The 14,405-nt window shown below is 44.4% G+C and overlaps 1 protein-coding gene across 1 annotated transcript in view; it reads right to left on the reverse strand.

Moving 5' to 3' along the window:
• Positions 1-9,362: 9,362 nt before the first annotated feature.
• Positions 9,363-14,405, reverse strand: part of Ints13 (integrator complex subunit 13) — a 29,625-nt gene continuing 24,582 nt past the window's right edge. The window contains exons 13-14 of the mRNA XM_045139488.1: positions 11,831-11,966; positions 9,363-9,643 (exon numbers count right to left, since the gene is read on the reverse strand). Of these exons, the coding sequence (XP_044995423.1) occupies positions 9,604-9,643; positions 11,831-11,966 (176 nt within the window). The 3' untranslated portion in view covers positions 9,363-9,603. The remainder of the gene's footprint in view (positions 9,644-11,830; positions 11,967-14,405) is intronic.

A 14,405-nucleotide genomic window follows, 5' to 3' on the forward strand; every position in this document is an offset into this window, starting at 1 on the left:
CTATATATAACTATCTCTTTCCTTCTCTTTCTCTCTCGCCAATAAATAATTAAATAAAAAAAGAACAGGTTAGAAAGGTGAGGTCTAGTCAGGGTTAGAAGGGTGAGGTCTAGTTAGGATTAGAAGGGTGAGGTCTAGTTAGGATTCCAGAAGAGAATACTTCAAAAAGCAGCTCAAACTAGGGAAGGCTTACTTCGATTCAGCACCTTCAGCCTTGGTTGGGCGCCATTGTTCTGAGGCCCGTGCAGAAGTCAGATCTAATGAATGCATACCACAGTAAAGCTGGCTGGGAGTGAAAGGGAGAGGAGGAGGAGGAGGAAGGAGAGAAAGGAGAGGAGGGAGGGAGAGAAAGGAGGGAGGGGGAGACAAAAAAGAGAGGGAAGAGGGAGGGAGAGAAAGGAGAGAGAGGGAGGCGGCGAGAAAGGAGAGGGAGGGAAGGAAAGATAGAAGGTAGAGGGAGGGAAGGAGAAAAAGAGAGGGAATAAAGGTGGGAGAGAAAGGGAGGGAGGAAGGAAGACAAGCAGAGGGAGGGAAGGAGAAAAAGAGAGGGAATAAAGGTGGGAGAGAAAGGGAGGGAGGAAGGAAGACAAGCAGAGGGAGGGAAGGAGAGGGGGAAGGAGTGTAAGAAAGGAGAGGTTGGGAGGGGTGAAGATAAGGAGAGGGTAGGATGGTGGTATGGAAAAGAGAGGGAGGGAGGGAGAGAAAGCCTAAGGAAGAAAGGAGGGAGCGAACGGCTAAGGAGGGAAGAGGGCGAAGGAGGGAGAGGAAGGAGAGGGAGTGAACGAGGGATAGAAAATAGAGGTCATCCTGCCATGAAGGCTTGGATATGGACATGTTCCAGACTCCATGCTGACAGTGATATTTGGTTTCCTATCTGCCGTGGCTCACTGATTCTTCAGGGCTTGTCCCTCAAGCTTGATGTCCAGCTATGGCTCAGGCCACTCAGAAGACACGTCTGCCACGTGGGTGCTACAGGCTCCTGCGTATCAACACGTGGTCCCCAGCATGTGGCAGTCTGGGGAGCTTATGGAATCTCAGGAGCCGGGTAGCTGGCCCGGGCTCCCATTCCTGGTTCTGCTTCCCGATCATGCACAAACCAAGAGGTGCTCCGCCCGCCCGCCATGCCTTCCCTGCAGGCGCTGCCTCTGTCCTCTCAAACTGTGAACCAAGATACCTCCTTTCTACTTCAGTTGCTTTTCGTCAGGTACTTGGTCCCAGCAACAAAAAGGAACTAATACAAAGTGTAATTGGGACTGGAGAGATGGCTTAGTGGTTAAGACACTTGCCAGCAAAGCCAAAGGACCCAGGTTCCGTTCCCCAGGATCCATGAAAAGCCAAATGCACAAAGCGTAAGTCCCACCTACCAGTATTGAGCCCTCCTCAAACCTTTTTTTCCTTGGGTATTCTCCATTAGCTGAGGATGAGACCCAGAGCCCTGTGCATGCTGGGAAAGCTCCCTAGCACTGAGCTGCATTCTCGCCCCAAGATACCTTTCTTAGCCTCCTTTATAGTCCCAGTCCTGGTTTAATACTTCATATTGAACCCTCTCTGTTCAATTTGCTGGATGGTTTGTGTCTCTTGATTGGCCACAGTCAGTCACCGTGAATCTTAACTTTTTTTTTTTTTTTCAATTCTTTCATTTCTATGACTAGCTTGGTTAAGTTTAAAAAAAAAATATTTTCACTTATTTATTTGCAGAAAGAGAGAGAATGGGCACACCATGGCCTCTTGCTACTGTAAATGAACTCCAGATGCATGTGCCACTTGTGCATCAGGCTTCATATAGATACTGAGGAATTGCACCCAGGTCATCAGGCTTTGCAAGCAAGTGCCTGTAATTGCTGAACCACCTGTCCAGTCCCTCCTTTCTTTCTTTCTCTCTCTCTTTCTTTCTTTCTTTCTTTTTCATTTTTCTTTGTGTGTGTACTGTATGTGGTCTATATGTACGCCATCTGCCATGTCATTTGCTATCTTACATTTACTATCTTTCTCAGTCTAAAAATTTGAAAGTTTTAGTCTAGAAAGTTGCCTTTAATTTTTAAAACATCAAAACAATTGTGCATGCACAGCAACTCAAAATATATAAAATACTTTCACATATGTTGTAGGTATCTTCTCATTGCTAGGATAGAGCGCCCAACCAAAAACAGCTGATGGCAGGAAGGTTTTTTTTTTTTAAATTTTGGCTTACAGTATTAAAAAATATATTTAATTAATTTATCTATTTGGGAGAGATAAAGAGGGAGAAAGAGAAAGAATGGGTGTATGGGCGTGCCAGAGGCTCCAGCCACTGCAAACGAACTCCAGATGCCTGTGCCCCCTTATGCATCTGGCTTACGTGGGTTCTGGAGAATTGAACCAGGATCCTTTGGCTTTACAGGCAACTGCCTTAACCGTATTGGCTTACAGTTTTAAGGGGAAAGCTTCGTGAGGGCAGGGGAAAGCAGGACACGAGCAGAGGCTGGACGTCACCTGTGCCACAGTGGGTGGAAACCAATGGCAGGAGAGTGAACCAAACTTTAGCAAGGGGGAACTGGCTAGAACACCTCTAAGCCCTCCCCCAGCAAGGCTCCACCTCCCAAACTGCCACCAGCTAGGGACCAAGGGTTCAGGACATACGAGTTTATGGGGGACATTTGATTCAAACCACTGCAACATACATAGCATGTCATGCCTCTGTACATGAAATCACTTAGAGCAGCTGCCAAAACTCTTGAGTATGGAAGAGTGTCTTTCTGGTGCACATGCTGTCAAACTACCACCTGTGTCCTTCTTACTGACGGTGAGTCCATTCATCACCACCAGTGGAACCTTCCTGAAGCGTGCACACATGCCATTTACTTTACTAGGTAGCTATGTAGGAGGCACCAGCTAGGAATAGGTCTCTACAGGACTGCAGGTTGCTCAATGGCAAACTGAGTTTGCATGCCCCGCTGGCAATTTAGGACATCAGAGGGAAGGCAAGAGACTGATTCAATATTCTCAAAGATGTCCCAGCAAGTGAAGGGAAATTGTGACCTCTACCTCAGCAGAGCGAGCTAAAAGGACCACACAACTAAGGCAGCCTTTCTGTTGCCTTACCCAACTCAGACATCAAAAGACAAGTGTCTCAGTCCGAAGGGCATCAGCTTCTTTAAGCAAGGTCGTTCCTAAGCCTGCTCACGACTATCTCAAACACCCCAAGTGCCTTAACTGCAGAAGATTACAGCTCATAGGAGTGCCACTGAATCAATCTGTCACCAAATGTCCCTGACAGCAAACCTGTCCTAGCCTCCAGCTGTGCTGAGGCCCTCCACGGTGGGAACAACTGCTCCTTTCACAGGTTTCTGGCTTGCCTCAGGGAGAACTGACAGTAACTGTTGTGGGGAAACCCAGGCTCTGCGGGCTGTACTGTACAGAGGCACACCGGAAACCATAAAGAAACTCGAACCTCCTCCCTGACCTGGCCTTGCTGCACACCAAGTCAGTCAGGCATGGTACTCACAAACCCTCCTTTCACTAACCAGCACTCTCCTTTGCAAAGCTGTCCCATCTGAGGCAGTTACAGATGGAGCCACGTATCCAGTGCCTGGCCTTCTATGACAGACTTTTTCTGAAGAAAGGCCTCTGGAAACCTTTGCAGTCATGTGTCCTGACACCAAGGGAAACACTATCAGCATCCCAATGAAACTATGAGTTCAGTCCACGACACTCATCTGGCCGGTTATATCCACAGGGCCACCAAGAGCTTCTTAATCACACATCAGAAAGTGCTTACGTTTCTAAACAGATCTACTGTATAGCCATCTGCAGTTTCAACTGCTGGTACAAACACACATACTCTCTGTAGACGATGCATCTGACTCATCTCACATCCCTTTAGCACTATTCCAGATAAAGTATCGTGTAAACCGACAATGAAACCCCAAGGTCATTCTAATGAAACTCACCATTCCCTGAGCCACACGACACCATGACCAAACCTCATTCTAAAGACTCCCCATTCCCTGGACGCACGAGGCCATGTAAACCCAGACTCCTTCAAGAGACTCCCCGTTCCCAGAGACGCAGGACGCCATGAAAACCCAGGCTCCTTCTAGAGACTTATCGTCGGCTGAGGTACATGACTTCTCTGAATTACTTGTTCGAAGTTTTAATCCATTCACATTACCTGAATGGATGACAGCGTCCCGTATCAGATGTCTTTTTAGGGACCAGTTCTCAGCACGGAACTAGTTGGTTTTCAGAAAATCCTCAAGAACTCGCCAATGTTACCCATATAACTCTGTGCGGCCTGTATTCTACCACAAAGCTTGGGAGTTACCCACCCTTGTCCAAAAGCTTATTGATGAAATATGAAACTATTTTTTATATTTACCAGTAATAACTTTGTAGTGGTTCTTTAGTTTTCAATGATTCAAGGTGTAAACAACTGAAAGATTAAGGATGCCTAGTGTAACTATCATGAAAGCTTAAACACTTGCTCCCATTACTATCCTTTTCTGTACTTTCCATTATTCTTACAATGAGTGAATGGGAGAGAAAAAATTTACATTCAAGAAAATCCCACAAGCCGGGCATGGTGGCGCACGCCTTTAATCCCAGCACTTGGGAGGCAGAGGTAGGAGGATCACTGTGAGTTCAAGGCCACCCTGAGACTCCATAGTGAATTCCAGGTCAGCCTGGGCTAGAGTTAGACCCTACCTTGGAAAAAAACAAAAATAAAATAAAATACCTCAAAACACAGTACCCATTTTGTGACCCACACACATTAAATTAACAATTCAGGTCTATCTCAGATTCCCAAAACTGGAACTTGAAGCCATCATGGCTGCAGTACCTCAGAAAGACACTTCCCACCTGTTGTAAGCTCATGGACCACCAAATGCTTGCCAACATGTATTTTCTACTGCTAACCTTAAGACTATCTTTAACTGACCCTGTCTACCTCATGGCATTATGGTGATTAAGCACTCAGCATCTGGGGCTGCAGAGATGGTTTAGCAGTTAAGGCGCATGCCTGCGAAGCCTAAGGACCCCAGTTCAATTCCCCAGGTCTCTCATAAGTCAGATGCACAAGGTGGCACATGCATCTGGAATTCATTTGCAGTTGCTGGAGGCCTGGAGTTCCCATTCTCATTCTGTGCGTGACAAATAATGAATAAAAAATTTAATAAAACCATATGGGTGGAAATTTGAGCACCAGTTCATTATTGTTTCTGTCAGGCTGTGCATTTGTGCCCTTTCAGATTTTTTAAATTTTTTATTTATGTATAAGCAACAGACAAAGGGAGAAAGAGGCAAAAAGAGATAGACAGAATGGGCGCATCAGGGCCCTCCAGCCAATGCAAACCAACTCCAGACTCGTGCGCCCCCTTGTGCATCTGGCTTACGTGGGTCCTGGAGAATTGAGCCTCGAACCAGGATTCTTAGTCTTCACAGGCAAGTGCTTAACCACTAAGCCATCTCTCCAGCCCTGACCCTCAGGTGTTTATTTTTAAATTTTATTTTTGTTTGTGAGCTTGTGTATAAGTGCAGGCACCTGAGTGGTCAGAGGTCAACTTCTACGTCAATTTGAGGCTCTTTCCTTCTTCACTGCTTCTGTGAACATCTGAGGAATTTTCCTGTCTCCAGCGCCCTTCTCACCGCAGGCTAAGATGACAGAAGCCCCGTAGAGCTTCCAGCTATTACATAGGGTCTGGGGATCCAAGAGTTGCAGAGCAAGTACTTTATCTATTACTCACCCTTAACCTCCTGTTGAGCTTTAAGCCAACAGATACTAAAAAAAAAGTTTCCTCCAAAAGTCTTCTAGTCCAGACTTGGAGACTAGGCACACTACTAATGAGCTGAGCTGAAAACCTCCTCCGTGTAGACTAGCTGACAGAAAGCTGGAAAATGTTACACTGCATGCAGTTCAATGGGAGAGAAATCACCAGTGGAGATACTCAACAGTGGACAAGCCTTAAGTTTGGCCAGCCAGGCCAAATGAGCTGACAGGTACAATAGTGGCCTGTCTGTTATGGGGGAAACCAACCACCCTCTAATTGGACTGGAGGCCCGCTCCATGGGAGGGAACACATCCCCGACACTGAAAACCTGCGAGAGGAGTAGTCATGAGCCCTAGGAGTGTAATGTCTGCTGCTGTATGGCTAAATGTATATACTATGCTCACCAAACTGCCCAGTAACACTTCTCTTAATGTTCATAGTCATATATTAATGCTACTCTCACTTTTGGTTAGAGAAGCTTCTCTTTTCAGATGGCAGTGACGTTGGGATGACTCAGAAGGCACCATGGTGCTGAGAAGCGACAGAGGAGTGCTCAGCACTGAAATATCTCTATCATACCTTCCAAGGCTCAGGGTCCATTGAGGAAGAGGCAGCAGAAAGAATGTAAGAGTCAAAGGAAGGGTAGACTCCTTCCTTACAACATGTTCCTGAAGACACAAAATGGCCTGGATATCCATGACCTCACAGTGCTTGACACTACCTATACAAGACCATAATAGGAAGAAAAGATCAAGACATCAAAGTAAAAGAGAGGCTGACTGAGAGGGGAAAGGGGTATGTTGGAGAGTGGCGTTTCAAAGGGGAAAGTGGGGTGGGGGAGGGAATTACCATGGGATATTATCTACAATTATGGAAGTTGTCAGTAAAATAAATAAATAGAAAGATATGAAGGACTAGTTTAGAACTTAGAATCTAGCCACCTCCACGCAGGTTACAAGGGCATCTCAGAGCTGGAAGAGGGAGAAAGCTGAAGGCCAGACAGCACTTGAGGTCAAGTTAACCCCTGAAGGGATGAAGTCTCCCCTAATTAAAATCATGCCAGATGCACAAAGTGGTATATGCAAATGGAGTTCCCTTGCAGTGGCAAGAGATCCTGGCGTGCCCATTCTCTCTCGCTTTCCTTTTCCCTCTTTCTAATAAATAGCTAAAGGGCAGAAAACCACGAGAGAAGACAGCCTTTCACTTCCCCAAGTCATATGTGGCATCCGATATCAGGAGGGCCAACAGCGCCATGCAGTGTCTGCTGGTTAGGGAACTACATAGAGAGGTCAAAATTAAAAAAAAAAAAAAAAAGTGAACCTGGGGGAAACAAGCCACTTCGAAAGCTAATGGTGAACAGTAGAATAAAGGGTGTGCTTCCTCCTTCTAGGGCAACCCAACAACTTGCCAGGTCATCATCCAACCCAGCTGGTAACAGCAATAGGCAGATTTCATCCCCCAGTCCCTCCAGAAGCACGTGGCCATCGGAAAGAGGGCAGCGCAGTGGTTGCAAGTCAATCACCGAGCGGATCGCCGTCAGGCTCACAAAGCAGCGCTTACCCTGGAATTGGCTTCCCAAGGTTCTCTTTGTGCCACTGGTGCCACGGCCTGGCTGCTCACGCGCTGCTCAACAGCTGAAGATGCCCAGCACTCGTGGGCCCCTTACACGTACAAAAGGGTTTCTTTCTCAGCTGTAAGAGAGGATTGGGGCGTTTTGTTTTGCTAAGCTCACTGACTAGACTGTAGCATTGTTGGCTGATACTAACTAACCTGGACCCAGGGTCCGCCATTGTATCCAGGCATGAGAGACTTATTTTCCGTTACAATATAGGTATATAATATTCAGGCATAAGAGACTTCTGTTTAGCTACCAGCAGTTCTTTGAAATGGTATCCAGACAGAAAGTTAAGAAATGTTCCAAAGAGGGCTCCCAAGCATGTAAACCACACCGTGATGCCGCCAGCACAGAGCTGGCGCAGTGGAGTGAGGCCGGCAGAGCTGGCCTCGCTCAAGGCAGGCGACGGGCCTTGACTGAACACAGCAGCCTGCCTCCAGCTTCACCCACCTCTGGCTTTTCAGGCTGCGCTGCTAGGTGTGCCGGCTAACCTTGTCAACTTGACTGCATTCAGGGTCACGCAGGAGACTGCGGAGGCTCACCTCCTGGGTGTGTCTTTCAGAGTATTTGCAGAGAGGATTAACTGAAGGGGAAGATTCACCCTGAAAGTGGGCAGCTCTACCCCAGGGACTGGGGGGTGGGGTGTGCCGGATAGAATAACCAGGAAAAGCAGGAAGGATACAGAATAGCTGTGTTCACCTCGAATTCTATCTAGACAGCTCATGGTTATTAGCCCTCTCTGATCAAAACCACAACAAAAACAGTAAGAGGAGCATGCAACTTAGCATCACCTTCTATCCCCTGCACCTCTTCATTTGCTCATGATTGAGACCGGCTATACAATTCACTTTTAAAATTTTATTTATTTGAGAGAGAATGACGGGGGTGGAGAGAGAGAGAGAGGGAGGGAGGGAGGGAGGGAGAACGTGGATGCGCCAGGGCCTCTACTCACTGCAAACGAACTCCAGATGCACGCACCACCTGTGTATCTGGCTTCGTATGGGTCCTGGGGAATCAAATTCATGTCCTTAGGTTTTGCAGGCAAGGGCCTTAACTGCTGAGCCATCCCTTAGACCCAGACAGATCATTTTAAACGTTACAGGTAAGAAAACTTTTCCTCAAACACAAATTAAGTTAGCAGCCTGTCCAGGAGGATCTTGTTTACAAACATTTAGTTCCTACTGAATATTCAGACAGAATATACATGCAAAATTGGAACCCTACCAAGTTGCCAATATTCAATTATCTTTGGCATATAAAGTAGTAATTCTCTATGGCTCAATCTAATATGCTCCTGTAAGGCACTGAGAGATCATAGAGTTACAAGTGCAAATTCAGACACTGCAAGCTCTTAAATTAAGTCTAATGCTTCAAATCTTTATTTGTGGGAATTTCTAGATTGGCTTACTTTGCCCACACTTCCCTAAGAAAGCAGCATTTAGATGCTTTTGTATCCTACAGCTTTGCATTTATATTGATGATTTAACTGACATGTCAGAAATAACAAAGCAAGTAACTGAACACCTCATAAATCAATCTAAACAAAATGCTGTAGTGTTTGATCTGAAACAAGAACACCTTTGTTCGTTATCAATCAGGAAGACAGGTGTAACACTGAAGAGTTCAACAGCTGCTGATGGTCCCCAAGTCAAACTGTGTACTGTCCAGGCTGATTTTTTAAAAAAATTATTTAACTTGAGAGAGAAAGACAATGAGAATGGGTACGCCAGGTTCTCTATCTACTACAAACTCCAGACATATGCACACTGACTTCAGTGGGTACCAAGGAACTGAACCTGGGTCTTTAGGCTTTGCAGGTAAGTGCTTTAACCACTAAGCCATCTCTCTAGTCCTCATCAAATATTTAAAATGATTGAACACGGCCATAAGTTATTTAATGAACAATATCTCTGTTCTAAAATAACACTCCAAATATTTTTATTTCATATAGTTTCATAGTTTTATTTGGCAAAGAGAAACCTAAGAATTAAAAAAAAACATTTCCAGAGGGAACACCTTTTATTATAAAATAAACATGTATGATTTGGGAGGACAAATCTCAAGTGTGTATTTTTGACTTTGCCAATATTATTATACAAAAGAAGATATTTTGTGGAAATATTTAAAAATGTAAAAACCAGTCCAGGCAACATAGCTATACAATCTTGCTATAAAGTACTTATATCAAATTCTGCCCAAAATACTCTTGTAATATACTAAGTGTGGTTTTCAAGTCACTCTTCACTGGCGGCTGGCTTTTCCATTTTCTGTTGTCTCCATCCTGGAAAAAAAGGGGAAATGAGTTGACATATTAAGACATTCACTAACTGTCCATATTATGATCAACTTTACAGCTGAGGGCTAACCCCTAATATACTCACAGCCTAGAAGAACATGAGTGTGTGTGTGTGTGGGGGGAGCTAAGGAGGGGGCTCTAGCTAATCCAACTTCCTCATCTGCAGAAGTAAGAGAACTGAACCTGGAGAGTGAGTGGACTTCTTTAAGACTATTTCAGGGCTGGAGAGATGGCTTAGTGGTTAAGGCGCCAGCCTGCAAAGCCTAAGGACCCAGGTTTGATTCCCCAGTAACCACACAAAGCCAGACACACTAGATGGTGCATGCATCTGGAGTTTGCTTGCAGTAGCTAAAGACCCTGGCATGCCCATTCTCTTTACACCCCCATATCTATATCTATATCTATATCTATATCTATATCTATATCTATATCTATATCTATATCTATCTATCTATCTATCTATCTATCTATCTATATATATATTTTTTTTTTTGGTTTTTCAAGGTAGGGTCTTGCTCTGGCCCAAGCCAAGCTGGAATTCACTATGTAGTCTCTGGGTGGCCTCGAACTCACAGTGATCCTCCTACCTCTGCCTTCCAAGTGCTGGGATTAAAGGAGTACACCACCATGACTGGCAAAAATAAAATATTTAAAAAAAAATTTTTAGGTCACAGATTTATTTTGTTATCCTCTCTTCCTTCTCTAAGAAAAATAAGAAAAAGGGCTGGAGAGATGGCTTAGCAGTTAAGGCATTCACCTGCAAAGCCAAAGGACCTAGGTTCAATTCCCCAGAACCCATGTTAGCCAGATGCACAAGGGGGCACACGCATCTGGAGTTTGTTTGTAGTGGCTGTAGAGCCTAGCATGCCCATATTCTCTCTCCTCCCCCCTTTCTCTGTCAAATAAGTAAATAAAAATAAAAAATAAGTTGTATTGATTTGAGTATATAATTTAGGCTTTAAAAAAAAATAAGAAAAAAAATCTATTCAAAGATACATTTCCTAGAGAGCAGCATTTCCACCTTTTGATAGGAGACTATGACATCAGGGCACCCAGGCCAGGATCTTTGCATCAGTAACCATGTTTTTTTATTTTTATAGTAATTTATTTATTTATTCATTTAGGAGACACACACACAGAGACGGGGTGGGGGGGCATGCCACTGCCTCTAGCTATTGCAAATGAACTCCAGATCCAAGTGCACCTTGTGCATCTGGTTTATGTGGGTTCTGGGGAATCAAACCTGGGGTCCTTAGGCTTTGCAGACAAGCACCTTAACCACTAATCCATCTCTCCAGCCCAGTAACCATATTATAATGATGAAAAACAAGTAAGAAAGCATAGCAATATAAGGACTATCCACTGGCTGCCAGCACCACACACATTAAAGTACACATTACTTTTCTAATTACATCTTCTGCATGCTTGATCATTTTTAGTCTTGCATGAGCTTTAAAATTAGCAAAAAGAAATCTCAGAAGTTTTCCTCATTTAAAAATCAAGACTAGCAGAAAAATAATTGTGTGAAACAAGGATGCCTTTTTAAATAAAGACATGATGATGAATGTAAAATTAAGTTAATGTTTTTTTTGTTTAGGGCTGGAGAGATGGCTTAGCGGTTAACGCGCTTCCCTGCGAAGCCTAAGAACCCAGGTTTAATCCTCCAGGTCCCACATAAGCTAGATGCACAAGGTGACACATGCATCTGGAGTTCGTTTGTGGTAGCTAGAAGCCCTGGTGTACCCACTCTCTCTGTCTCAAATAAAAATAAATTAAAAAAAAAAAGAATATTAAAGAAGGTCCATTTCTTATCCCTTTAGCAAATGCATTTGGGATTTCTTCTAAAAGGCCTAAAATGTTATAACCTACATCTTAAGACTGTTATTACCTGGCAGGAAAATATTTCCTTTGCTATGGAGATTCAATGCTCTCTGATTTTTTTTCCCTCTATCATGCTAGAAAGCATTGAAAACTAACATAGAATAGTACATGGAGTAAATACTTTCATGGCAATTATCAGTAATATACCAAGAATGAAACAAGTTAATTGTCCCTCCGATAGGCCACAGGTTAAATTAGTGCCTAACAGTAGTAAGAAATTGCTGACCACACAAATAGGCAGGTTCTCAAGGTACACGAACACAACCAGGTTCCATAATAAAGAGCACAGACCCGTTTTCCTCCTTAAGGTGTTGATATAACTCAGCTCTGTTGTTGACAGAGTTCAAACGTCCAGCAAACTCCTGATGCTTCCTGGAGTTGGCAGTGTTGATTCTGTTACTCCACAAGGATAACAAGGACACTGGGCCTGTGTACATCAGAAAGAAGAGGGAAAAGGGTGGAAAAAAGTTTATTACCTCTAAGTTTACAAATTCAACAACTCTTCCTTTAGCTCTACTGTTCATTTTATACAGCTTAGGCCATCACACTGTCCTGATTCTACAATGTACATATTTATCAGGATCCCCAAAATTCATGACCAGTTCAGTGATTTGCTGGAGGAGTCACCTGACAAAAGTTGTACTCATGACAAAGAATTACTTCAGCACAGGCTGGAGTGATGGCTTAGAGTTTAAGCACTTGCCTGTGAATCCTAAGGACCCCGGTTCAAGGTTCGATTCCCCAGGACCCACATTAGCCATATGCACAAGGGGGTGCACGTGTCTGGTGTTCATTTCCAGTGGCTGGAGGCCCTGGCACACCTATTCTCTCTCTCCCTATTTCTCTGTTGCTCTCAAATAAATAAATAAAAAATGAACAACAACAACAACAAAAAAACCTTAAAAAAAAGGATTACTTCAGCACCATAGTGAAGATACATGGTCAGATCAACTGAGGGGAAACATGGCAGAAGCGCCCACTTCCCCAGCTCTGTCTCTGTTGAGGGTCCCACAGAGCACATGCTTCCTCTAGAGGCAAAAATGCAAGGGTGTGTGTGAGAGAGAGAAAGACACACAGACAGACTTAGGAGTCTAAGACTCAAGAGTTTTTATCGGAGCTATCTATATAGGCAACTTCATAACCAACATGTCGCACTTCCAGAAGGAAAGCTGGTGACAATTTCAAATGTCAGGTAGGTAGTATGACTTCACTATCTAGGAAGAGTCTCAAAATCCAAGTTCTAAGGTACCAGCAAAGGGCAGTCTTTGTGATGACCAGAGCACCATGTTAACTTTTCCTGCACAACAGAAAGCAAAAGAATTAAAGAGCCAAAACAACCCTGGGAAAGAAAAGGGTCGGAGAACCCTTCACTGCCAGACTCCAGGACAGACAGTCATCGCAGTGCCTGTGACAGCAGCCCTGGTGAAAGGACAGAGACACAGAACAGAAATAAAGGGAGCCAGAAGCACTCATGTAGAGTCAACTGACTTGAGAGAAACACGCAGGACAAGCCAGTGAAAACACTTGTCTTTTCAACAAGTGCCGCTGCACACAAAGGACGAGTCCTGGAGCCTTCGCACTGGAGTCAGAAGTAACGAAGGCTACCATGTAGGCCTGTGGCAGAGGCCCTGGTTGGTCCTCAGCACCAGAAAAAATATATATATAGCTTAAAGCCTTAAGTTCCTTAAAAGGAAACAAGACCTTGGGTTACATTTCTTACCAATACCACAAAAGCAAAAACTGATATATTTGATTTTGCCAAAATTAGCTACTTCTGCTTTTCAGCTCCACCATCGACAGAAGGAAAGGCAACACAGTAGGAGAGTGTCTCCAACTCACATATCAGCTAAGAAAATCATTAAACATCAACAAAAAGAAAACGAATAATCTGAAAATGGGAAAGATATGTGAATGGATTCTTTAGCTAAGAAAACACAGAAAGCGACCACTGAGGGTTGGAGAGGTGGCTCAGTGGTTAAGGCATATATGCCCATGAAGCCTAAGGACCCATGTTCAATTCTCCAGTACCCCCATAAACCAGATGCTCAAGGTGGTACATGCGTTTGGAGTTCATCTGCAATGGCTACAAGCCCTGGAATGTTCATTCATTCCCTCTCTCACTCTTAAATAAATAAATATTTATTCTTTTAAAAGAGAAAATGAGAACTGGGCTGGACATGGTGGCACACACCTGTCATCCCAGAATTAGGCAGGCAGAGGTAGGAAGATCCCTGAGTTCCAGGTCAGCCTGAGCTAGAGACCCTGCCTTGAAAAAAAAACAAACCGAACAGAAAATGACAACTGAGCAAATGAAAAAAGGCTCACCAGCAGTGAGGAGAAAGATGAGATCATGAAGCAACTACACAGACCTAGAAAAATGGCTAAAACAACAAGAATAACCCTGAAGCTGGGTGTGCTGGCGCATGCCTTTGATCCCAGCACTCAGGAGGCTGAGGTAGGAGGATTGCTGTGAGTTCAAGGCCACCCTGAGACTACATAGTGAATTCCAGGTCAGCCTGTGCTAAAGTGAGACCTTACCTTGAGAAAATGGAAAAAACAACCCTGACAGCAGCGCCAGTGAGGAGGAAGAGGAAGCCAAGGAGGAAGAGGAAGCCAAGGAGGAAGAGGAAGCCACAGGCCACACAGACCCGGGGGGTGGCTACTAACACAAGTACTAACAAGGATGCCGATCAACCAGAATATAAACTGTACAGCCACTCTGGAGTAACAGGCTACAAAAAACAAGTTAGCCGCAGAGTAAAAAGAACAATTACCAGTGCACACGAAACACAGATGGCTCTCAAGCACACTGCCTGTGAAAGAGGCTCACTGCAGAAGACAGCCTAGTACTTAACCGCAGTGGTAA

This window comes from Jaculus jaculus, chromosome 22 (genome assembly GCF_020740685.1).
Source record: "Jaculus jaculus isolate mJacJac1 chromosome 22, mJacJac1.mat.Y.cur, whole genome shotgun sequence".
Lineage (NCBI taxonomy): Eukaryota > Metazoa > Chordata > Mammalia > Rodentia > Dipodidae > Jaculus > Jaculus jaculus.